The sequence below is a fragment of the Zymoseptoria tritici genome, chromosome 1, assembly GCF_000219625.1.
Source record: "Zymoseptoria tritici IPO323 chromosome 1, whole genome shotgun sequence".
NCBI lineage: Eukaryota > Fungi > Ascomycota > Dothideomycetes > Mycosphaerellales > Mycosphaerellaceae > Zymoseptoria > Zymoseptoria tritici.
Genome location: NC_018218.1, coordinates 1,089,768 through 1,114,687, shown reverse-complemented (window position 1 = coordinate 1,114,687; position 24,920 = coordinate 1,089,768). Strand labels below are relative to the sequence as shown.

Sequence of the window (24,920 nt, the reverse complement as noted above, 5' to 3'; positions counted from 1 at the left end):
TCAAGAGGTCCAAATTGATACTGATCATCCCGCCGTGCGACTGATCATCTCAGCATGGCTTCAACGCAGCGCTCAGAGGGAACTGCGATTCCCAATGGCAACAACAACGGCTACAACCCATTGAGCAACCCCTCGCTTCGACGACCCATGGCACAAACCGGCGCCGCGCCACGACCTATGAGCCAGGTATCTTACCGACCATCATATATGAGCCACGTGCCAACAACATCACGAACGGACAGCGTTGCCATTGAGGTCCCAAAATCCTCGCTTCGACCAGAAACACCTGCAAAACATGCGATTACTCCACGTGGACTGCTCCTGGTGCTCGTCGCCGGGTCAATCCCTGCATCGATGATGGACTACTTGGAGATGCTACTCGGCAGACAGAACTTCTCCGGACTCATCATCGCCGCCACCCAAGAGCAAGAAGTATTGGTCAAGAAGTTGAAGATGGACATATATGGCTTGATCGGGAGAATGGAGAAAGAGCTTGGTGTCAGCATACATCTGAAAGATGGCTGGAGTCAGGCTGGTGTGGAAGCCACCTTGCAAGAGATCACAAGAACGGGGGAGAGTGTTCAAGGAGTTCTGTGCTGTCCAGAATTTGGCAAGGCTGAGGGTGCAGATATACTGGACTTGGACGAAGACGACCTGGAGAAGTCTTGGAAGAAGAGCATGGGTTTCTTGCATGCTGCGAGCAGAGCTTCGATAAGACCACTGATCGAACAATGCAAGAAGAGCCGCCAACTACCACAGGAGACTTCCGGACGAGGTCCGCACGGACCGTTCTTTCTGGTCACAGGCTCCGCCACGCACACTGCGGTATCGCAGATCACAAAGTCTGCATGCGACAATCTGTTAAATCAGGTGGCGCGAGCCACAGATTCGGACCATCTCATCGTTGGCTACGCCGAGGATTTACTCCTTCCAGACCCAGTGGAGGTGAATGAACCAGCAGATGAGATCGACCTGCCACGTCGTTCGCGAAATGGGAATGGCATTCACCACAATGCAGACGACGAGCCCTTCATCGCATCGGAGAGTCCAACGAAGCTGTGGAATATGTGGTCAAACATGCAGCACGAGGTTTGAGGAGCGCATTTGGGTATTGTTAGACTTGATAGACGCTAATAATGACAACAATACATTGGCTGCTTGTATGCTTCATCCTTCCCAGCCCCAACGCTTTTTACACGCTTTGATGACATATACCAGCGCTATTAGTACCGGCACCTCGATCAACGGACCGACAGTCGCCGCGAGGGCCTCTTGACTTCCGGCGCCATACCTGTCAGAAACTGTTAGCTAAAGCCCCTTGAGGAAAGATTCGGAGCGTGCTTACACCGCAACCACTACCGCGATTGCAAGTTCGAAGTTGTTGCTTGCGGCAGTGAAAGATTGTACGCAGCTGACCTTGTAGCCAAACCCGAACTTCCACATCATGTAGGCCGTAAACGTAAACACGACCAGGAAGTAGACGACGAGTGGTGCGCAAACTCTCAAGACACTCGTGATCTGAGTCACGACTTGCAAGCCCTGCGAGCCGAAGAGCACGACGATGGTGTACAGCAATCCCTAATGATATTAGTTGATGTCCAAAGCTGATGGTGGGTATGTCAGAAACTCACTATCAGCGACCACGGCGCAATGAACCGGATGAAATAAAACTGGTAGTTGTGCTCTCCCATCAGTCGTCGGAGAATCAATCGTGTCAACACCGCAGCTGCGAGCGGAATACCCAAAAATACTGCAACGGACGTTGCAGCTTTCGAGTACAGATCATCGTCCACAGCCGCACTTCGATCCCTGGACACCACCCGAACGTAGAAGATGGCCATAGGCGCGAACAGCACGATCTGCAGCAGACTGTTGAACGCCACGAGAACAGCACAATAGTCGCCATCTCCTCCCGCTAAGTCCGTCCAGATGAGAACCATGGCAATACATCTCGCCACTCCCACGAAAATAAGTCCATTCCTCAACTCTGTCCGATCAGGCAGGAAAGCCCATGCCAATCCCGTCATGAACAACGGCGCAAGAATCCAGTTCAACACGAATGAAATCGCAATCTGCTTCCAGATCTCCCGCGACTTGAAGAGAAGATGTAAAGTCTCGAATCGCACTTTGCAAAGGATGGGATACATCATGACGAGCAGACCGATGGCGATGGGCACGCTGACGTCGAAGAATGTTCCGCGTTGGAGGGCGGGTCCGGTGGAGGGGACGACGTTGGCGAGGATGATTCCGAGGGCCATGGCGAGGAGGATCCAGAGGACGAGGAACTTGTCGAGGAAGGAGAGGGCTTTGAAGGGGGGTGCTTCGCCTTTTTTGTTGTCCAGGCCGGAGCCGAGGGCTGTGAAGATGAGGTTAGATTGTGGGAACAGGAAATAATGGCTCGACGGCTGGGAATAATGCTTACGTTCTTCTTTTGACCCGGCTTCGATGTCGCTATTGATATCCATCGTGTTCTTGGAGTGCTTTGTTGTTCGATCCGTTACCGAGTCGTCGATATGTCCTAAGCCGGCGTCCCGTCTAGGGTCGTTCGCCACACCCTTCTCGACTGTGTCCATGTCGACGATGTTGGTAATTTGAGAGATACTTCTTGAATGTAAGTTTGGGCCTGGTTGTGCATTGCAAACACATAGGGTGCAAGGCGATGGTTGATATGTCGTTGACCGACTGGTCTCTGAGCCAATCAGAACGCAAGAGTGACAGCAATTCACTCAGCGAGGGCCCTGATGATAAACCTTTCTGATAGTCGTCAAATCTTGGCAATAAGAGGATACTACGCTTGCTCGAATGCCGATAGCCAGTGAGAGTACGGCAATGACAGCTTCACAGAATTGGAGGTCGTTCAAGCGTAGCAAGTTGTCGTCGAGACGAACATTGCCGCCGAGATGATCACGTTCGGACCAATGCTCGTCCTGCTGCATCATCGTAACTCTTCACGTGAAGACTCGCCGCTGTATGCTCACTGCATCGTGGTCTCTTCGCGCATTGTTCGCGATCTGACATCAAAGTAAGGTAAAGGGAAGGAGAGGTTGCCAGCGGAGGTGGAGGCCCGTCGGAGACAGGTCCGCTCTTATCTTAGCGTCAAGCATCTCGATCGAAAAGTTCAAAGTCCCCGGCAGCTTTCACGAAAGCACTTCCTCTCCAATTCACACTCACGTGCGCGATGGATGCGAACGCCTACCTGAAACGCCATGGCTGGCGCGGAGATGGTCACTCCCTGGATACGACAAATCGCGGCATTCGGAAACCACTCCTGGTCAGCAAGAAAATCGATGTCCTCGGCGTCGGCCTCAATAAGCATGCTGCTGTGTCCGACCAGTGGTGGATGCGTGCTTTCGACGAAGGGTTGAAGAATCTGGGAACCGATAAGAAAAGTACTTTGAGCACGGTGAGGGAACATGGCATCCATCTCGGTGGTCTGTACGGACGATTCGTTAAGGGCGAGACCGTGGAAGGCACGATTGGAAGTGGGAGCACCAGTGAGGATGATAAGGTCAAGGCTATGGGTGGGGAGGTGCTGGGACAGAAGAGGAAGCGCGACGATACCATGGAGGAGAAGAGGTCAAAGAGGAAGGTCGACGACTCGTCTGAGAGAGCGAAGAAGCTGAGAAAGGATATCGATCGGAAGATCAAGATCGTGCTCAGAAAGGCGTGCGAATGCGGATTGATCCCGAGTTCTGCCTCGACAAAGAAGTCGTCAAGCAAGTCCTGCACGAATGTTGACGCGGCGACACTGGTCCATATTTTCGAACGAACAGGGTTACCTGCATCGACAATGCCAGAGGAAGAAACCGAGACGAAGTCAAGCAAGAGCCAGAAGTACACACGCGAAAAGTCACAACGTGATCTGAAACGTGCGGCACAAGCATACTTCGAGAGTGAGCTTTCCGAATCGGATCTGACAACGCTGCGGGACGACGATCAGGCGGAAGAGAAGCGTCGAGCAGCGAAAGGGCAGGAGAAGGAAGTGGATAAATACAAGAGGAAAGCAGAGAAGTTAATGGCACGGGCAGCGAAGGCCGAGAAGACGAAGAAGACGAAGACGACAACGAAGCAGGCCAAAAGTGTGGACGAACCGGTGCCTGAGACTGAAAGCCTCGGATTCGTCGTAGACACCACCGGCAATCCGAGCCTTCTCAAATCCGCAGACCTTCCCTCAGCAGGAAAGAAAGGTCTGCACGTCTACGAGCCGGACGGCAGTATTCGTTACACTGTCACTCCAGACGCACCTGTTCCTCTCGATCCCACCATCTGGGAAGGTGTCGATATCAAGACGTTGCCCAAAGCTGTTCGGGAAGCACGGAGGACTTGGATGGCGGAGAAACGAGGAGTGAGAAAGACGGCCAAGCCAGGGCATAAAGCATCCAGGAATGCGGACAAGGGCAAGGACAAGGACAAGGCGCAGCGGAGAGATGAGGAGAGGAAGGAGCATGAGCGGAAACTCCTAAGGGAGAGCAGGAAGGCAGCGAAACATGGCGGGTCGGCCGGTGAGGACGCTCCTCGATTCCCACTCATCGAGATTACGACGACCTCCGGGCCCTTCACCAAGGAGGAGTCGGCGATCGCGAGACGGACGGTGAGGAGCACGCTGAAGAAGGAGAAGAGAGCTGCGAAGGAGGAGGCCGGAAGATCGAAGAAGTCGAAGAAAAGCAAAGCCTCGAAATAGGCTGCTATGGTTGAGAGGCATCTAGCTACATCCAGGTAGAGTCACGAGAGGTCTGATGATACCCGAACATCAATTGAGAGTGGATATCGAGTTGCTGCTTTGGACAACAGAGTGTATCCACATGTATATCATCATTCGTGGGTATCAACTTATCATGGAAAGCATGCCTATGTAGAGCTCAAACCGTTCAATCATTTCTCATGCTAATTGATGCATCCCGTCAACAAAGTATTGGTCAACGCCTGTCTGCCTACCGTGGTTTGTATTTCTGTAAAGAAAGGGTTAGCGAAAGCACTCCATCAAAAAACCAGGGCAAGAACTTACATCGTCCATCCTCCTCAAATTATCCCGGTCGATCTGGTTTCCTACTCCGAGCAGAGTCGTGCCCACCGCTCTCGTTGCACCGATGACTGGTCTCAACAAGACTGTAGGTGCGTGTCTCGCCACAGCCGTAGCCACACCACCTGGGCCGCGAGATTCGAGGAACTCGCCTCGCACCGCAATCAGTGCATCCTTCGCAGTCAGAAGGTCGTGCTCGAGATATCTTCTCGCTGATCGTAGCCCCGCGAAGACGCCAAGCGGTTGATTCGCGTACGCCGAGATGGCGCGCTGTTCGGGCTCGTCGTCTTCGGAGGCGGCGTCGTGCCAGGAGGAAATGCGGGCAGTGCCCGGTCGGGTAGATGATGGAGAAGACATGTCAGGTGATAGGAATTGCTCCGCGTTCGTGAGGATGGTCTGCGTGCCCAGTGCAACCTTGGCTCCTAGTCGGGCTAATTCGCTGGCTGTCGTCTTGCCGAATTGAAAAGCGCCTTTCTGTATGCTGCGGACGATGCGGCCGTCTTTCTTGTATTCGCGCACGGGAATGGCGACAACGTCACGCACGCCGCTGCCGAGATTGACGAGGCTCCGGACTGGTGCCAAACCGGCGAGGATGCCAGGGAGTTGGTTAGATTGAATGTCGGGCATCCAGACATCGTTGAGGGTCTGGTGCAGGGTGTCGAAACCTCGGAGACCGTAGACGATGGCGTGTTTGAGGCGAATCATGGATGCATCGAGCGTGATGAAGTTCATGAACTCGGTGGTGCGGCCAGAGCGAAGGCCGACATAATCGACGTTCTTTGGCTTGTAGTCGAGGCACATGTCCACGGTGTCGATCTCCACTCGCTGCAAGAAGGGCTGCTCGCCTGCCGGCTCGTTGGAAACAGTCGACTCGTCCTTGAATTCGAAGAAGCGAGTGATGAAGTCGAGGGCATCCTGGTCGACGTGCAGTCGGAGTGGAAGCACAGTAACCTTGAGGACGACCTCCGACGCGGAGTGGCTTTCCAAAGTCTTGACATTGTCCAACTGGATGTGAAACATCGGCTTGGCCATCTCCCGTGTGCTTGGATCGTTGTCCATATGGGTCAAGAATTTGCGCCATGTTGATGTCGGTACCTTGTCAAAGATCTCAAAGTCCTTCACTCGCAAGTCGACAGAACTCACAACTTCCCCGCTGTTTAGTGGAAACATCAGGACATCGGCGGATACGCCCTTGAGCTCGAACGCAATCTTGTGGTTCTTACTGCGCCCGAGCTTGAGTCGTCTTCGCTGACGCTGTCTGCGAGGCTGTCCAGACGTCGAGTAGACTGTCGGTCTGGACATCCCAGACACTGGAATGCTCTCCGTCTCGCTGATCTGCTCGTCGATGTTCCGGTTGATCTGCCGCCGCAGTTCCTGCGCATCGTGGTCGGCGGGCACTCCGATGTATATCGAGTTGAAAAGGAAGTCGCCGATGACCGAGTCATCGTCCTCTCGATCATTAAGCGACTGCCGTCTTCGAGCACGACGCTCTTCAGCCTTCATCTCCACTTGCTCGACAGCTTCCATAATCCCATCACGTGTACGTTGCCAATCGTAGCCATCATAAATGTGCCATATGATATGGAAATCACGAAGCTTCAAGGTGAAAGGCAGCTCGACTTGCTGCTGCTTGGCTTTAGGACGTCCGGCATAGGGCGCATTGAATCGATGATGTGTTCCCAAGGCTTGCTGACCGCTACCAAGGGCATCATATCCCAGATCCTCAATCTCGTAGAGTCCAAGGTCGACCGGCTCATCGCGAAGAGCAGGTTTGCATTGCCGCGCAAGATCTCTCATCAAAGCTGCATCGCCAAGATTCGTGTCCAATGGCGAAGAGGGCATCTCGAATGGATCTTCTTCCTCAAGCAAGCTTTCAACTGTCGCAGGGTAGTCTTCTCCAATCATACTCTCATCCTCATCAGGACCGTCAATGTCGCCTCCCATCGGAAGGTATACGCTGGCGGTCATGTCCGATGCGGCAAGCAGATCGTCCGCGACGCTGAGACCTGACGCGCCCATCAGCATGTCTAGCTCGTCTTCCTGATCGGCTTCCGCATCGAAGAGCGTTTCGGTTGCAAGTCCTGGCTTCGCACAGGGGTCGCCAGTGAAAGAAGCCATCATATCCTCAATGGTAATGGGCTCAACGTTGTATTTCGGCTGCTTGTCAGGTGGTGTCGGCGGAGCGAGAGCGCTCAGTGTCGCTATCAGTGTCTGCGTTGAGTCTGCGCACGTTTCCAGCAAGCACAACTCGTTGTTGACGTTCACCTGCACAAGCTTCGAGTCAAGACTACCTGGTCTCACACGCACAGCTACTTTGGCAGACATGATTGATCCCATTGAGACGAAACCTTGCTTGCTCAGTGTACTTGCGAGTCGTTGCGTGGTGTCCGTATGGTTTACTGCATTAGCAGTCTGAGGCACAGTGTCGCTCGGTTCGCCAAGAATGCGGTCTGTCAGGAATAGCGATGCCTTGCGCAGCTCCAGCTTCACAGACAAAGTGTCTTCGGGCGGCACAAGCGTTGAGACGTAAGCATCAGTAAGCACGAAGTAGGCTTTGCTTAAGAGCCTCTGAGGTGTCAGCCCAATAGCCGAGTCGTGCACCAAGAGCTTGATGTTTGTCCTCTTGGCTGGTGGAACGGAGAGATCGCTCGAGAGACGCTCAAGCTTCGGGCCTTTGACGTCCATCGTCAGGTCCGCCACTGACTGTGCGATCACATTGACAATCTCGTTGGCGTCCAGATTCTCGGCCATGTCGGTGAGATCGAGTAGGACTGGCACGCTATACTCCACGCCAACATTGAACAGCTTGATCTTGACTGTCGGCTCTTCCTCGTCTCCAAGAATGCGTGCCATTACCATCGGAAGCCCATCGACCTCAGCCGATGGTACCAGTGCATGCAAAAGGCTGGTTCCGTCCATTTGATCGGCCGCCATGTCACCAATCGCAAACGCAAGCAGAGCAGGTAGACCAACATGCGCGAGATGAAGATCTTGAAGAGTACATCGAAGCAGACCAAAGCGTCCGTTGACTGGAAATCGAGCTTCACCAGATTTGATGCGAAGTAGCGTGAGCAGACCAGGTCTATCGTCTTCTGGCAGGTATTTCGTGACAGCACTGAGCTTGACCAGCTCATCACTCAGAGCAACGAGAGTTGGGAGGCATCCCCAGCTCTCGACCTTGAACTTCACGTCGCCGACTGCTGCGCGCAGGAGCGAGCCCTTCCTTCTCTGTCTCAATAGCGTGTCGATCAGGATGTCATCATCGTTATCGTATTTGTCTTTCGATGGCGTCAGCAATGAAAGCAATCGCTCGAGATCTTTGTCCTGTGGTTGCTGATGGAACTCGACCCGCACTGTAGCCAAATCTGCCACGATAGGCACAGGCTGGGCTGGGTCTTGTACGATGGGTCCTTTGAGCGAGACGCGATCGACAGTGGCGATCATCCCAACTTCGCGATAGACGAGCCTCGTCGTGCTTGTCTGTAGGTGCACGGAACAAGGCGCTCCTCGCAAGGCCACGCTAATAGCATTGATGCGACCATTGAGTTTCACTTCCGGTCCAAGGTCTTTACTACCCTCCGAATCGCCTGCGAAGCGCACACCTTTGGGCGCTTTTGCTGACATCGGCGAACTGGCGGCACTCTCTGACAACATCGAGCTACCAAGCTCCAGCACACCGCTGAGACCGCCGAAAGAGTCAAACGTCTCGTCAATGACTGTCAGATCGACGGAGAGATTCAGAGAGGCGGTGTGCAGCGTGACATCGGTGACAGGTCTCTTGTTGACGAGGACCCTGTTCCGAACAACGTCCATGGCGATCGCTGGCGAGTCCTTCAGCATGATCTGAGACGCCGACGACGAATTCCTATTGTCGTGATCGAAGGTGAGAAGATCCTTTCCGCCAAGTCGTATGGTCAGGTCTCCTATTCGGAAGGTGGTGTGAGGAGACGTTCCGAGCCTGACTTGCTCGGCGATGACATCGATGAGACCGTCATTATCATTGGGCGCGGCTAGGCTTTGATTATCACCAGTCTCCCTCAATGAGCAGATGAGGCGTTCAATGCGCACTGAGATGGTCGGACTGGGCCGGTCGACCGGACTTTGTGCATGCTTGGTATCAGACTTTTCGGTTCTGGCGTCATTCAGAGAGGATTCTATCTTGGCTGATAGAGTATGGAGCACACGCCCGGTCGGAATGTCGACCTGCGTCTGGACTGTACCAAACGCCACATCGATGGTATTTCCTTGTGCTGCGCTGGACTGCAAAAGTTCGGGCAGATATGCGCTGTTTGACTGGTCATTCCCAGTAGGTGCTCCCCTCATTCTTGAGCTGGTAAGTTCTGAGTACACGGAAAATGTCCCAGGCATGCCACGAGTCCCGTATACCGATTTGGCGAGATGCTGCGATTGTAGAGACCGCGTCTCTGCGCCATCACTTGGTGTTGCTCGAGAGCTCGGAATTGATATTGACAAGGTGTCAATGTGAACAAGCTGTCGTGTCTCCATTTCGTGGTGTGCATCTGGAGTTCGAGTGGCATCCGCAGATGGTTTGGGAGTCTGAGCTCGCGGTGTGGCATATCCTGAGGCATTCCCATCGATGGAAAGGCCAGAGTCAGGGACATTTGGTTCTGCTTCATTTCCCGCATGCTGGCTTGCAGGCAATCTTTCGTCGGCGAGAAGCTCCGATATCTCGCTCTGAGTATCAACACCCCAGCCACCTGGAATCGCCATTTTCGGACTGTCCATCACAGCACTCATGTAGATGCTTTGCGCTTCCTCATGACTGAACATCCGAGACTCAAGCAGCTCGCTGGATCCAGCTTCGTCATGGTCATCGTCCGAACCAGTCGGCGTCTGCAGCTCAGTATCATCGGTCTCGCCTTGTTGAGAGATGGCTCCTGCTTTGTACGTGGTGCTTGCTGTTGCCGCCGTCAGCACTTGAGCAAGCGGTTTGGTAGCACTGTGCTGCATCTGATCGAGTGCGGGCCAAGAGCCAGGTCCTTGTTGCAGGCGATGGCGCTGCGGACTTCCGTCCAAACGCGGCCAAGAGCCGGGACCTCTGATCGAACCATCGCGGACAGATGTCAAGTCACCTCGCCTCACAACCGGAGGACTGTCACTCCGTGATGACTGAGAGTTCGCAGACGGCTGTTCTTCCAAGATAAGCGATTCGGGAAGATCGTCGTCGCTTGCCATCGACTTCCACAGATCATGCGTAGGAGGGCTTGCGTTTCTTCGACGATTTCCCCAGCTGATGTTGTCGTCTCCGGGATATATGTCGAAGTCTGACGGCCTCTCCGTTCCTTCACCTTGTCTATCACCTATCGCATCGGCAAAGCTTTCTGAGCCAACGGAAGCCATTGAAGCGTGAAGGTCGCGGTGGTGTGAAGCTTGTAAGACCTTAGATGATGCTACCACTGACTCTTTGGGGCGATGGCCAACAAGAGATCCAGTCGCAAAGTCGTTGAGCTGAGCCTGCGAACGCTGTAGCACGGAGGCTTTCGACGTTTCGGCCGATGCGCGCTGGTGCTGCATACTTCGCGGCTGAGTATTGCTGCTGGCGATAGATCTGCCCGATGTCGATCTTTCGTCGTGTCTCGGAATCGCCGCAATGGGAGCCAGAAGATCCACGCTGATATCACTGAGCTGAACTACTCGCTGCCGCTCAGCGTTGGGAAGCAGGTCATTTTCCAGAGTGTCCATACGGTCCACCTTCACTCCACCTACTTTGAGCCTCAAAGTGACAGGCATCCTTTCGTTCAACTCGCCTGGCATGACTGTTTCGACTCTGATATGTACGTTCTTCACTTCGAGCCGAAATCGGTCACCCAGTCCGCGGAGAAAGCCTGCCAGAAATCCTGGAACTCCAATTCCCATTCCCGTACCGGTATCACCTCCATCACTACTCTCACTCACGATCGACTCTTCAACTCCCTTGCCGTTGCCTGTCAGAGTAGCTTCAAGCTCTCTGCGCTCGTCTGACGGCTGCCTCAACAAGAATGACTGTGCCACTTCCTCAGCGGTCGGTATGTGCAACTCTTCCTCAGGTTCTCGAAAGTCTCCAGGATCGTACGCAGGAGGAGAGTTTAACCGTCGATTTATCTTCCTATGCTGTGGCGTTCGCGCTGTGGCCGGCGACCTATATCTCGATTTGTTTGATTCTTGAGGTGGTGGCCGCTCGGACGCATCGTCTAGCTGGAGCAGTAGTTCCACTCCATCGATCTCAGCGACGATGCTTGACTGGTAGAAGTCCGCAGGGATTGTCAGGCGTAACGATAGCACGCGAGCGGTTTCGAGACGAACACACGGAGGCAGCTGTGCCAATTTGGCGATTCTCTTGATGTTGAGACCGACATCTTTGAGCTCGATCACATTCTGCTTTCCGAATGTAATGTCGAGATTATCCAGATCGATGGCGGTATCTTCCAGTAGGCCTGTCTGCGAAAGTCCATAACGCAGGCCGTAGCGAAGGAGCTTCGTGTGCCACCACGACATGACTGCTCGCAGAGGAGGTTTATACGAGTACGGTCGGAATACTGTTGACTCTCTCTCAAGGTCGGGGCAAAGTCCTGTGGTGATTTATCCGGCTCTTGCTTGCTGAGTTGAATCGGTCGGCGGGCCCGCGTGCCTTGGGCCGCTGTCTATGCTGTTGAGCATCTTCGTAGGTCACTTAGGACATGGCGAGGTCTGGAAGCCGAGAGTTGGCATATCGAGGCTCAGGTGAGTTTCGAGAGGCTGCGGGAGATGTGTCCACGATAGGAGGAATATTATGTGCGGTCTGGTGTTGAAGTGGGCCACATGAAGCACACAGCTCGCCAGTCACATGCGTGATCTCGCGCGAACGGCGGATGACGCTGCCGATCAGGGTCCGGCTATCAGAAAGCCCGAAGCTGGCCCGTTACATTCAACTTCCAGCAACTTCCCGATGTGGACGAGCTATCAGGTTCATTGTTGTCATAATTTTCAATGTTGACAGACGCGGTCTACAGCTAGAAGATCATGGACCGACTTTTCTCGACAAGCCTCAGACAATGCTGTGTAAATCGCCCAACTCACCTCGTCTCCATACACCAGCTGCGGCCGACAACACAGCACGCATTCTAGCGACTTTCCTTGAGCCACTTCAATACCTCATTCGCACTCTCGTTCGGTGGGAAGACCGGGTAGAAGACCTTGATAATCTTGCCATCCTCGATCGCCATCGATAGCCGTTTGATCAGCTTCGTCCCCTTCCATTCAAACGTAGGCAAGTTCAAAGCTTTTATCATTTCCGTCTTCTCGTCGCTGAGCAAGTCGTACGGAAGATGATTCCTGTCCTTGGCTTCCTGCTGGTACGGAGTGTCTTGAGTGCTGGCGCCGAAGATGTTGCTCACTCCAAGACTCCTGAACTCGTCGCAGGCATCGCGGAAGGAACAAGCTTGTGGCGTACAGCCTCGCGCTCCGGGGATTGCGTTCCAGTCATCGGTGATTGTCTCATTGGGAGCTCCAGTTCGCGGGTAGCAGAATAGGATGGATAGGCCAGAAAGCGTAGATGGGTCGACTGTAGATCCCGAAGTAGCGGGCAGAGCAACGGAAGGAAAGCGCGATCCAGTCAGATGGTTGCAAGTTCCATCGTCCTCGGGTTTTGGCAAGTCAGAGGGAAATGTAGTGTCTGCTTTTGGGTCAGTCTTCAGATCCACATTGACGAGCGTAGCTTCGACTCACGGGCCATATTGACTCGGCGATTGCCAGTGACTGGTACTGGAACACTGAACGATGTTCGCAGGATGCCGGCCAGCGTGCTCGGTCGACAGATACGAAACATGTATAAGATCGTGGACGAATGCTGTCTGAGCTGTACTTACGCAGGGGGTGGAGGCGGCTATTGCGGAAGGACGCCATCAACAACGACGACCTCAATGCCCGGACCGGTACCTACTGAGTCCATACCAGGTTTTACGCCTGAAGTCGTATAAATGGCGACCTTGCTTCAGCGAGCGGTCAAGTCTCGTCCAAATCATAATTCACGTAGCTGTTGCCCCTTTCTGTCGATATTTCATCACTGTTGTCTTCGTTCACAGTCCTGATGTCCGGCGATTTGTCCCATACCTTGCCCTCCACACCACTAAGCCTCCGTAACCTTGAAATTCACAAACATCGTGCAATGTGTCTCCCTGCCCTTCAGATCCAACATTCTGATGAAAGTCCATCCGCCTTCGACATACAGCAACCTCACTGTCGCGACCGCAAAGACCGGATTGCGTGCCCAAGAGTCGTCGCTCTTGATCAGAATCCTCAAGAAAGTCAACTCGTTCTCTTCATAGGTCCACTCGAGCGTCTCGTTCCAGACGGGATCGGTATTGGCTGGATTCTCGCCTTTGTGCAGTAGACCAAGCTTGTGTTGGTGGTATCCGGACGTCTTGCGCTTCGGAGGCTCGTTGTCCGTGTCATCAGGGTGGACCAAAGTGCAGGTCACGTAGGGCTTGATGTCATCAGCCTCACGACCCTTTGGTAATGACAAGTTCGAAGCTCCTGCGATGCGGAGTTGTAGCTTTTGCTTCTTGCCGCTGTTGAGGATGCCTGATCCGCCTGCTCGGAGTGCAACGGGCTTGAGGACATAACCGTCAGTGCCCGCGAAGAGAGCTTCGTTGAGCTGCATGCTTGCATCGAATGTCTGCCAGTTGAGGGCACAGATCTGTGCGCCAATACCCCAGAACGGAACAGGATTCAGGTTTTTGGAGGAAATGCGGATGCCCTTCGGATAGACACGCATGAGATGCTGAGAATTGTGCTTGCTGATCTTAGGGCTGGAATGCGCCATCAAAGGCGCAAGACCAGATTCCGAGACATTGATGAGATGATTATGCGGGCGGTCTTGCAACTCCGACTCGAACCATGAGTTGTTAGAAGGCTTTACGGACTGCGCGTATACTCCCAGCTCAGCCAGCTCCGGGATGATGACGCCTTTGGGGCTCTCCTTCTTCTGCTGCTGGTAGGCATGGCGCTGGTCCTTGACGTCTTGTGGCTCGTCGTCCTCCGTTTCATCATCCGAGTCGGCTTCGCCAGGCAGATGGTACTCGACAATCACAGCGATTTTGGAGCCCAATTCAGCAAGGTTGACGTGCTCCCCACTGTGCTCTGTCTCCCGTGTGCCTTCATCTCGGATTCGCTTACTCAACAATCGATCGGCCCAGACTTCTTTCATGATCGCTGCAAGTCTCGCTTGCCCGTGAGCACCACAGTGATTTTCGAGCGATAGCATGATGGGAGCAGCTGCATAGCCGGATTGCAGCTTGCCCTCTGCTTGCTCAGAATCATACACATCGCGAATTGTTTCGCATACCTTTCGGAACGCAATATTGGAGGTCAGGGTGTAACCGTGAGTGACCTTTGGCTCGTCTTTGTCGTCGTCATTGTCCCAAGCATCGATTTCAACACACCGGGCTCCTGCCTTCAGAGAGATCTCGTAGGCCACAGCGGAGGATGTCCCATACAGTTGGTGGGCGAGCAGATAGGTGTTGTGGCTGGAGCTGATGAAGTACTCCGTGAGCGGATGAGATCTGTCCGTCAATTCTCGGGGCACATGCACATGAGGCTTGTCCAGAAGCTCCTTCATGGCGCCAGTGGTCTCGACCTCGTGTAGATTGACATCATGCTCGCCCAGAATCTTCTCCTCGATAATGAACTTCTTGAGCGCCCGACTGACGTAGAGCTCCTCCTTGGTAATCTTGCTCACACGAGAAGCATGACCGCCTCCTGCGACAGAATCGCTTCCGACTTCTTCTCCATAGTCGTCCTCATCTCGGCTGGACTTGACGAATGGGTTGAGCTTGGAGAGCGTGGAGGCTAATCCAGAGGTCATGTTTGTAGCGTTGTTCATGTCTGGGATGGTTACTCAGACTGTGGACTGGATTTCAATCAGGTCTTGTAGCTTTGATCCTGTACAATGGTGAAACTCCTAACGTGTCAATGGCGACCAACAGCAGCCAAGACGACTACGTCAGTTTGAGCTTGGCTGCATTTGCATGATGGAGCAGCTGAAGAAGTATTGTCGCCGGCGAAGGCTGGAGATAACAGCATCCAGTGCGACATTCCAAACAGTGCAGTTCTGTGTCCAACGATGATCGATGTCTCTGCAGTGGAAGAAAATAGCCATTTGTCCTTGGGGAGAAGCACTCCTTGACTTCTGCCGCTCGAGATCGAATTGGCCACAAGTCGTTGTAGGCGATCTGCGAACTCGTCGAACACTTCAAGAAGGGACACCGATGTTCAACCTGTGATTGCTGGACATTTCGAACAGTTTCTTTTCTCGTTTCGTGAGCCCGTTGAGTTGATCTCATTTTCCGTTCGTTCCTCACTTGAACATGGCCGACCCCCAGAACGACATCGACAGCGAGGAAGCCTTCGCACAGAAGGAAGGCGTGCCCAGTATTGACCAGCCCTTCATTCAAAAGTATCTAGATGGACGAGACGCTCTTGTGACCCAGGAGAAGCTTCAGCGCAGTGATCATGCCTTCCGAGAGACACTGTCTCCCATGGCAAGGGAAGCCGCTGCTATTGTCTCCGCCATCCGCTTCGAAGAACAGCAAACACTATGGCTTCCAAGCCTTGAGGACGATCTGGCCAAAGAAGGCAAGGGAGCCGTCTATCCAGGAATGATGTTCTCCCTCGCGAAGGAGCGAATGGAGCAGAGCAAACTCTGGAAGATCATCAGAAAGATGCCAAAAGGAGCTCTTTTGCACTGCCATCTCGATGCCATGGGAGACATGGACTGGTTCATCGAGACTGCTTTCTCCACGCCAGGAATATGCATCACGTCAGAGCAGCCACTGCACACGTCAGAAGCTCTGGAAGAACAGCCGTTTGTGTTCCGCTTTGCTCAACAGAAATCGATGTCCACCGGTGCTGCCCTGTGGTCAGAATCGTACAAGGCCAACGACCTCATCCCAATCGCGACCGCGGCGGAAAGCTTCCCCAATGGAGGTACAGACGGCTTCAAGAAGTGGATCAAATCTCGCGTGACAATCACACCAGAAGAGTCCATCTCGCATCACATGGGCCCGCACGCGGTCTGGAAGAAGTTCATCTCAACGTTCCGTATCCTCGCCAGCTTGCATCGTTACGAGCCAGTCTTCAAAGCTTTCATTCGACTCATGCTTCGCAAACTCAACGAAGACGGCGTACGATGGGTGGACATTCGGACAGATTTCTTGGGACCATACTGGCGCGAAGGCCAAGAACAGCCGGACGACGACCATTTCAACATGCTGGACGCACTGGAGGTTGAGATTGACAGCTTCAAAAAGTCCGAGGAAGGCAAGGATTTCTGGGGAGGTAGGGTAATCTGGACTACTATTCGACACGGCTCTACGAGAGAAATCATCACAGACATGAAGAAGTGCATCGAGATGAAGCTTGAATTTCCAGATCTCATTGGCGGCTACGACTTGGTAGGACAGGAAGATATAGGAAGACCTCTTGCCGATCTTGTTCCCGAACTATTTTGGTTCAAAAAGGCATGCGCACAAGAAGCAATCGACATTCCATTCTTCTTGCACGCTGGCGAGACACTCGGCGACGGCGATTCCGTGGACGAGAATCTATTCGACGCGGTTTTGCTCGGCACAAGACGATTGGGCCATGGCTTCTCACTCTACAAACACCCCTTACTCATCGACATGGTGAAGGAGAAGAAGATTCTCATCGAAAGTTGTCCCGTCAGCAACGAAGTGCTCCGCTTCGCCAGCAGTATCATGGCCAACCCTCTACCAGCTCTGATTGCCCGCGGTGTACCATGTGCGCTCTCCAATGACGACCCTGCGATTCTTGGAACAGGCGACAACGGCATGACACACGACTTCTGGCAGGCGCTGCAAGGATGGGAGAATCTGGGGTTGGAAGGACTGGCAAGTTTGGCGGAGAATAGTGTGAGATGGGCGAATTATGAAGATTGTACGGCCAAAGATTGGACCCAGTCAGTCAAGGATGGTGCGTACGGGAAAGGGGTGCGAGCGGAGAGGATGAAGATATGGGCGAAGGAGTTTGAGAAGTTTTGCTCGGACGTTGTGTTGGAATATGGACCGGAGCATGATATCAACACTTTGGACTGATGTGGTTCGAAATGAGGAGCATACGCTGCGCGGATCTTGTTGCAGCGTGAGGACGCATGTTCTTCTGATGGCAAACAGCTTCGACCAGACACTTCATGCGAATCATCCTGGAAATGCAGCAGGGATCGGCTGAAGTGCAACTCAAGTGCGAGCACAGAGAAACTCTGATAATATCTCTCCAACCGAGCATCCTAGCAGCAGCGACAATCGTCGATTCCCGGTCAGCTGGAAGATACAGACAAGCCTCAACATATCGAAGCCTGCTCTCGCTGACACTTTGTGAGACTTTGTGACTCGGAACCTTGTAATTCTATCCGCCCATTCCCGATGACACCGGCCAGACCGAGCTTTGGCCTCTGGTTCGTTTCCCCTCCCACCCGGAAGTCTTCCATCCTTCTTCGAACATCTGGAAAACGTCCTGAGAGAGTCGACTTTCCGTCCTTGGCCCACATGACAATGCAGATCTTCCAGCTCTCCGTCATTCTCGCACTGGCCTCCTTGGCCATGGCTTACGCAAGTCCTCCCGCTCCAAGTCGCCCCTCCCATTCCACATAATGACAAACGTCCAGGACTGCGACAAATGCTCCGACAAGAACAGTTGCGACCGTTTCCCACACGGAGTTTGCGGACCCTCTGATCCAGAACAAACGGGACAAACAGGCATATTTACATGCACCAACGTACGGCACTGACTCTCCTCTTGACTACTTCTCGATTCCTCAGCTGACGTTGCGATGTTTGCCCGCTCAGCAATGCCCCGCGAACGGACACACCTGCCGCCCCAATCCCGGTCCAGGCCAAACTGCGAACTGCGATCCGTGAGCGCCGCCGGAGAGCCACGAACAATGGTGGTTGGAGAATGGTGGCGGATTTTGCGAGTTCGGAAGAGATCAGGGCTTCATGTTGGACATGGAGCTGCAAGGTACTGCGAAGAACGTTGACGTTGGTAATTGGGCATGCGGTTCGTCTCACATGCAAGTCTAGCTTAACGACAATGATCCGATCTCCTTCACGTACCGATCCAGGCCCCCTCATTCCGCTCGTGATTTGATTCCCTGGAGTCTTGTATGGGATTGTGTCTTTAACACAGCTCAGTTGTAAGGTCATCTTGTGGAAGAGCATCTGAACTGAAGCAAGATTAGTGTCTTCGTCGAATCGCCAAAGTTAGGTTCTTGTGGTGCACACCGCATCGTCGCTGTACAACCCGGGTGAAGGTCTCACTGAAGCGGCTCGGACGTCTTGCGCGGAATGGCTTCCATCAGCTCTCGTGTGCACCTTGTAACGGCCGTTACTCCACCTTCTGCATGAATACTCACTGCTTGCAATCGTTCGAGCTTCGCCACAGCCCTTTTGAGTGAAGGCATATGCTTATTGAGCGCTTCTGGATGATATTCCGGCAGGAGAAAGTGCAGCTCTCTCAATCTCTTCATAGCCGCGGCGTCGTGGTCGAAGTCCCTGAGTTCGTTGAAGTCCGAAATAGTGATCGACATTCGAGTGATGTGTCCCACCGTGCAGCGCCGATGCGTTCAAGAATCGCACCAAATCCCGCGATCCATCTTCGCTTGCTGGATGCTAAGAGTCCACGTACTTGAAATCGTAGAAGGTTTCGCGCGTAGCAAAGAGCGAGAGCCTCGGAGTGGATGGCACGGCAAGTGGAGAGCAGCGAAAGCACAGAGGGCGTCTTTTCCCACTCCCTGCTGAGAGGAAAGGTACCACAATAGCAGATGGGCACTGTGAATCCCATAGCCGAGTAACGCTGGCCATCGAGTACCATCTGAGATGCTGAGATCGACGGCGGGTATCGTAACAACATACTCGAAGATGATGGTTCGAAGCTCAGGTGGTAAGGCCATGAGGACGCTTTGGCTCTGGTCGCTCGCAGCCGTAGCTTTAGCTGGATCAGCAGTCGTCCAGCCAGCCTGTGCAAGAGAAATGCCCTTGATTGTGAAGCTCTTACCCTTGGCGGCGTTGGTGGTGACGATCGCGGCATCGATGGTACTGGTGTCGCTGTCGGTGGCCATGTCCACGGACGTGAAGTGGACTTTATCGGGACTCGGTGTATTCACCGCAGCGGAGTTGGAGGTGTTGCCCTTCATGTCGATGCCTTGTGGTGCTGTAGTAATCCGATGCTTGGGAGACATGGCGTAGGCGGTATTTTCACACCCGATGGCGTGTGCGACCGCGGTGATGATGTACAACGGCCGTGGAGATTTGCTGGAGCGAGCAAGTAAAGTAACTTGCCGTCGATGCGACCGAGACGACAAACGCTGAGCTCAGACTGCTCAATGCATCCAAGCGGTGACGTAAGACGACAGTTGACATTTCACATGCGCGGTTGATGGATTGGGTAAGGTAGCAGAAGGAAAGGACATACCCGATACATTACACGCAGACGATTGAGACATCAACAGCCAAGAGCCTTGAGCCCGGTGTTCACTTTCTCTCGACTCCACCTCAGTTCGCCTCCGTTCTTCAGACCCAGAGGATCACAATTGCTCGCTTGCTGCTCGAACCACTTCATCTTGTCCTTCTGCTCCTGACTTGGGCGGGCAGCACGGTAAGCCTCGAGGACCTCTTTCCAGCCTCGTCTGCTCCCCGCATCCTCCGCAACAGGATGGCCATGACCGTCAGTGCAGATGACATGATCGGAGCTAGGAGCAGAGCCCACGATCTCGATTCTGTGGCACCAAGAGTCGCCCAAGTCGTACGTGTATGAGAGTGCATGACCTGAACCGAAGTTAGGTCAATAGATACGAGCGCCGTGGATGCACTCACCTCGGTACTGCGCATTCTCCAAGATGTCGCAGAGTTTTGTGCGGCTTGCTTTCTTCGCTGGAGTCCTAGGATGCTTCCTCCTGGGAGCATGCATCTTGTCCACTTTGTAGCCGAAGATCGTTGGTTCGTCATCTTCGATTCTCACCAGATACTCCCTCTGCTCGTTCGGATCCCCCTCCCACCCGCCGCTGAACTGAGCCTTATCCATAGCCGCGGACTTTTTGATAATGTCCAAGAGACCGACGTTCTGCGCAACCTCGGGGTCGAATGTGGGGTCCTCCACGCCGAAGTCGTAAGAATGCGTATTGGCCCAGCCAAAAGCGGTCTGAAGGGCCAGGTGGAATTTGGCGAAGTTCATGGTCGCGGGTACGGAGAGTGTACGCCAGACAGGCGGGTTCGTGAAGTCGTCCGGCTCCAGAGACACCTTGAACACGTAGTTGAGACGTTTGCAAGCTGACTTGTGGGCTGTCCAGTGGGCAGCTTGGCATTCTCGAGAGCAGTATTTTGCAGCCTTGCAGCGCGCACAAGTCTGGAGACCCGCCGCAATCTGCGAGCACGAAAGGCATTGACTCTGGAATGGGGTGGTAGATGCCATTGCGTCGTCAGACAATGTAATGAGAGGGGTGGGAAGAGGGGAGGACATGTAGGAAAGGAGAATAATAAGCACGAAAGAGGAGGGCAGCTCTGACGAGAAACCTTCACGGAATTGCTAGAATCTCGTGCTGATCCGTGCGTTTGTTCTATGCGAGGCATCTGTCCAAGTCGTTGTCGAATTAGTTGTAGAGATAAATGCAGAATTAGTTGCAAGACTCTGCATGGCCAGACGTGCAATAGAATGGTTCGGGCAGGCGACGAAGTTCAGGGAACCAGGAGAGGAGTGGGCTTGATACTCACAGCGGCATGTTAGACTTCATTCCGTCTCAACTTCGATGCCTCGATGGAGTCCGGCCGTGAGTTGTTGAATCCGCTCTGAACGGATTCAGAGTCGTTATATGTTGATAGAACGGTCTAACCCGATAAGTAGCATGCAAGGGCCAGGGCCGCTCTCAGCCCTTGGCAGATAATGCGGGGCAGCAACGATCAGGAACGCGAATGGAAGTCAATGCCTCTGACCGCGTGCTCTGGTCGACCTTGATGTCTCCCGTCAGCTTTGCGTAATTAGGTATCAGCTGAAAGACTGCTAGTGTATTCCAAGTGCATATTCCAAGTGAATGATTCTCGAACATCATCAGCTCGCTTCCACCATGAACGCTACCTCAATATCAAGTATGACGTGTTCAGGGTCACAAGAGATGATTGGACACGAGGCGCTGGGTGGGCTGAAGCTGAAGCAAACACGAGCGAAGGGCGGTGGGGTAAAAACAGGCACAACTTTCTGTCTTGCGCAATCTTTCCTCCTTCCAACATCCATCAGACCAACATCGCCCTGATTGAACACATCCATCATGGCGCTCCCCAAACACAGCAGCTGGCTGCCTCTGCTGGCCCTTGTGGTCATTCTCTACGCGGCCCCAGCCCACGCTTTCGGCGCTGGCAACATCGCTTCCACCTCCAAGATCGAGGGGGGGAACTGGAGGCACGGCGATATCGAGGATACTCTGCTCACTCTTCTCACGGCTCGCGCTATGGGAGGCAAGAAGTTTAGCAAGCTCGATGTCAAGCGCGTGTACTTCGGGAACTGGCTTCGTGATTACTCGCAGGCCGTTGACGTCGGAACGGTCAAGTATGTGTCTGCGGAAGCAATACGCATACTCCTCTGGGTCCTTGGATTCATGAGCTTCGGCTACGGCACCGGTCAGTTATGAAAGATCGCGAGGTCTGGAGCTTCAAGCATTGCTAATACTCGTCAGGCGAATTCGAGGTGACTCGAGACAGACTAGGCTGCTACCGACCGGAGGAGCACATCGACAACCCGAAGGACTACGCCGATAATCTCGATGCTCGACAATATGACACTCGCCTGAGAGGGCCAATCGATGAGCGCCGCGAGCTCAGCATCGACGAACGCACCGGTTTGAAGCACTATATCGCCAGCGAGGATCAGCGAATCACAACCAGCGCAGGGCTTGTTCGCGATTTGTTCAGCAAGAGCATTGAGCTAGGCAGGAGATACGCTAGATCGCGGGATACTCGGGACTTCTATGAGGCGTTGCGCCTTATGGGAACTGCTTGTCACTGCTTGGAAGATTACTCCGCCCACAGCAACTACACCGAGTTGGCATTGATTGAGATGGGCGAGCGCAACGTCTTCCCTCACGTCGGTCGCCAGACTCAAGTCCAGATCCAGGGTGCTCGCCAGCCTGTCTATCCGATCGTGACCGGAACTTTCGGTGGGGTGGACTTTTTACACAGGTATATTCAGCTCGTGGCTCTAGGGACAAACAGGTGTAGATTCTTGCTGACACATATGCCTTTCACAGTGTCATGGGCGAGGTATCCGACAAGGCCACACAGTCTGAGTTGCAAGAGTTGGAAGGCACAATCGATCAGTCTCAGCGCGCCGATACCAGCATGCTCAAGGAGCTTCTCGATAAGCTGCCACCAGGACTCCTTGGCGACACGGACCAGAAGGGCAAGGCCGATCAGCTACAGGCCAACGCCAATGCCGCTAAGATGCAGAACATGCATATCTCGCCCAAAGAGCCCGAAGCTTTCACCCAGCAGGTTGGCGAGATCACCCAGCAGATCTACCCGATCATGGAATTCCACGACAACATCATGAAAAGCATTTCCACGGCGATCGACGACATCCCGGTCCTTCCTGATCTTATAGAAGAAGTTCAGAACCAGATCAGCATCTTCGTCTTCTCCCTGCTGGCTCCGTTCGTCCTTCCTATTATTTCTCAGCTCAAAGAGGAGCTCTCGACGGGATCAAGTGAAATCATTCAAAGCAGCATGGACAAGCAGCATATTGTCTTCAATGACGACGACTGCTCGGATCCAACCCACTCCATGCTCTCCAAAGATCATTTCAGCAATATCCTTAATGAGCCAGCCGGCAAAGTTGCCAGCGCGGTCCTGAAGTGGGTCGTACCACAGATTGTCGCGTGCTGGGATGATGACAACATCGATGTTGGTCGCACTTGTGACCGCATCATCAACGGCGTCTTCCATCACCCAGCTCAGCGTCAATATGGCGAAGACGGAGCGGTCGATGGTCGACATGCGATGTTCAGCGTTGTTGAGAGGTGGTGGTCAGAGAAGGATGAACGCGAAAAGGATGATCTTCGGGATAAGCTGAGTCGCGAGGGAGTTGAGCAGGGCAGGAATCATAAGGAAGGCGTTCACGACACTGGTCACGGCTGCTGCAAGCCCTTGGGTATGCCAAACATGAAGACCCAGAACAGCTCTGGTGCCATTGGCGGTGTTATGAGCGGCTTAAATCAGGCCATGTCATCCGGGACTTTGGGCGGTCGGCAGAAGAATCCAGCGGCAAACAAGATCGGCGACCAAGTCGGTGAAGCGGTCGGCGGTGGTGTGCTCGGATCTGTCGTTGGTGGATTTGCCGGCGCTGTGGGTGCAGGACTCCTTGGCGGGGCGTTTGGCGGAGACAAGGCCGAGAAGACCACCTATAAGCGCGACAGCTACGAGGGCGACGGCTCGCACACTTCTCGCATCACCGAAACTGGACATCGTCCGGGAGGTCGCAACGAAGACGAGCGCTACGGCCAAGCTGCTGTGAGTCAGACCCAGTTCGCCTCAGGCGGCTATCGCGAAGACATTCAACGCTACGAGCAAGATGGACGACAAGGTAGCACAGGGTACGGATTCCAGCAGACCACGGAAGTTCGACCAACTCACGACGGTGGGTATGAGCAGCGTACGGAGCGTCGCTACGAGCATCCAGGTGGACGGTATGAAGAGGAAGTTCACGAGAAGCGTGTTACCAGCTCTGGTCGGGAGTATGTCAATGAGGACAGCCGCCATGGCTACAAGAAGGATAAGAAGAAGAACGACAGCGACGACGATGATGATGACGATGACGACAGCAACGATGATGACGACTGGGAGAAGAAGGAGAAGAAGCGTCGCAAGAAGGAGGCGAAGAAGCTCAAGAAGCAGCGTGAGGAAGAAGAGAGAGGTTATGGCGGTGGTGGTCGCCGCGAGAAGTCTCGCTCTAGATCCAAGTCTCGCGATCGCCGCCGCGGGTCTAATGACGAAAACCGTCGCAGTGGAGGCTACGAGCGCCAACAGCAACCCAGCTATGGTCGGCAAGAAGAGTCCGGGTACGGCCGCCAGGAGCAATCGAGCTATGGTCATCAAGAGCAGTCCTATGGCCATGAAGAGCAGTCATACGGTCGCCCGGAGGAACAAAGCTACGGCCGCCAAGAAGAATCAAGCTATGGCCGTCAAGAGCAGTCCAGCCACGGCGGAGGTGGACGCAGCGAGTACCAGCAGCAATCGTCATACGGTGGCGACAGCTACGGCGGCGGAGGCTACGGCCAGCGCCAAGAACAGAGCGAGTATGGTCGCCCAGCCCAGCGTGAGGAGTACGGCGGTGGAAATGGAGGTGGCTATGGTCGTGGAGAGCAGGAAGAGCATGGTCGTCGCGGTGGCGATGAGATGCCGGGCTCTTTCGGTGGCAGCGATGAGACTGGCGGATACGGCAACCAGGGAGACGATCAGAGTGGAGGATATGGCGGTGGATATGAGAGGCGCTATTGAGCCGGGTGTCGTGGCTCTGTGTCGGTGACAGCTTTGGTCGCTCATGTGAACGAGCGATCCGACATCAACTTCAGCGTTAGGTAACGATAGATCAAAAGTTTTGCGGCGTATGCAAGCTGGGTGTTCTTACGACCAATGAAACAACAATTGTGAGGCTTCGTAGCCAAGCTTGCAACCAAAAGGGGGTGAGGATGTGACAGGACCGGTGAAGTGTGTTTACACGACCCAATGGCGCCAGAACATCGTGGCAGTGTGAAATGAAACGTGACTCCTACCAACATGTCTTTGCGCACCTACAAGTGAATCACCACTTCACAAACCAGATCTGAGTCATGTTCTAATCTCAGTCGTGTTGGAGATTCTAGGCATCA

General features: G+C 53.8%; 9 protein-coding genes across 9 annotated transcripts; 4 read left to right on the top strand and 5 right to left on the bottom strand.

The window, feature by feature from the left end:
* Positions 1-54: 54 nt before the first annotated feature.
* Positions 55-1,095, top strand: MYCGRDRAFT_88858 (uncharacterized protein; the record flags this gene model as incomplete). The annotated part of the gene is made up of 1 exon (XM_003857621.1): positions 55-1,095. The coding sequence occupies one exon, from the start codon at positions 55-57 to the stop codon at positions 1,093-1,095; it is 1,041 nt and encodes a 346-aa protein (XP_003857669.1).
* Positions 1,096-1,167: 72 nt separating this feature from the next.
* MYCGRDRAFT_83424 (uncharacterized protein) lies at positions 1,168-2,258 on the bottom strand (the record flags this gene model as incomplete). The annotated part of the gene is made up of 3 exons (XM_003855932.1): positions 1,168-1,291; positions 1,346-1,578; positions 1,632-2,258. 3 exons carry the CDS (start codon positions 2,256-2,258, stop codon positions 1,168-1,170), a joined length of 984 nt encoding a protein of 327 aa, XP_003855980.1.
* A 920-nt stretch (positions 2,259-3,178) lies between these two features.
* Positions 3,179-4,681, top strand: MYCGRDRAFT_65191 (uncharacterized protein; the record flags this gene model as incomplete). Its single annotated transcript, XM_003857622.1, has 2 exons — positions 3,179-3,576; positions 4,585-4,681. 2 exons carry the CDS (start codon positions 3,179-3,181, stop codon positions 4,679-4,681), a joined length of 495 nt encoding a protein of 164 aa, XP_003857670.1.
* A 250-nt stretch (positions 4,682-4,931) lies between these two features.
* Positions 4,932-11,515, bottom strand: MYCGRDRAFT_83423 (uncharacterized protein; the record flags this gene model as incomplete). The annotated part of the gene is made up of 10 exons (XM_003855931.1): positions 4,932-4,949; positions 5,006-6,654; positions 6,928-8,914; positions 8,984-9,087; positions 9,241-9,667; positions 9,728-9,874; positions 10,124-10,168; positions 10,373-10,678; positions 10,748-11,009; positions 11,094-11,515. The coding sequence occupies 10 exons, from the start codon at positions 11,513-11,515 to the stop codon at positions 4,932-4,934; spliced, it is 5,367 nt and encodes a 1,788-aa protein (XP_003855979.1).
* A 605-nt stretch (positions 11,516-12,120) lies between these two features.
* Positions 12,121-12,636, bottom strand: MYCGRDRAFT_34048 (uncharacterized protein; the record flags this gene model as incomplete). Its single annotated transcript, XM_003855930.1, has 1 exon — positions 12,121-12,636. A coding segment is annotated over one exon (516 nt), but the record flags the coding sequence as incomplete, so codon positions are not given.
* A 488-nt stretch (positions 12,637-13,124) lies between these two features.
* Positions 13,125-14,861, bottom strand: MYCGRDRAFT_32625 (phosphoinositide-specific phospholipase C; the record flags this gene model as incomplete). Its single annotated transcript, XM_003855929.1, has 1 exon — positions 13,125-14,861. The coding sequence occupies one exon, from the start codon at positions 14,859-14,861 to the stop codon at positions 13,125-13,127; it is 1,737 nt and encodes a 578-aa protein (XP_003855977.1).
* Positions 14,862-14,968: 107 nt separating this feature from the next.
* Positions 14,969-17,109, top strand: MYCGRDRAFT_98225 (uncharacterized protein; the record flags this gene model as incomplete). The annotated part of the gene is made up of 2 exons (XM_003857623.1): positions 14,969-14,998; positions 15,379-17,109. The coding sequence occupies 2 exons, from the start codon at positions 14,969-14,971 to the stop codon at positions 17,107-17,109; spliced, it is 1,761 nt and encodes a 586-aa protein (XP_003857671.1).
* A 3,184-nt stretch (positions 17,110-20,293) lies between these two features.
* Positions 20,294-20,476, bottom strand: MYCGRDRAFT_29456 (uncharacterized protein; the record flags this gene model as incomplete). Its single annotated transcript, XM_003855928.1, has 1 exon — positions 20,294-20,476. A coding segment is annotated over one exon (183 nt), but the record flags the coding sequence as incomplete, so codon positions are not given.
* Positions 20,477-21,306: 830 nt separating this feature from the next.
* Positions 21,307-24,549, top strand: MYCGRDRAFT_98224 (uncharacterized protein; the record flags this gene model as incomplete). The annotated part of the gene is made up of 6 exons (XM_003857624.1): positions 21,307-21,678; positions 21,735-22,236; positions 22,305-23,518; positions 23,568-23,645; positions 23,732-23,947; positions 24,218-24,549. The coding sequence occupies 6 exons, from the start codon at positions 21,330-21,332 to the stop codon at positions 24,547-24,549; spliced, it is 2,691 nt and encodes an 896-aa protein (XP_003857672.1).
* Between the last annotated feature and the right edge of the window lie 371 nt (positions 24,550-24,920).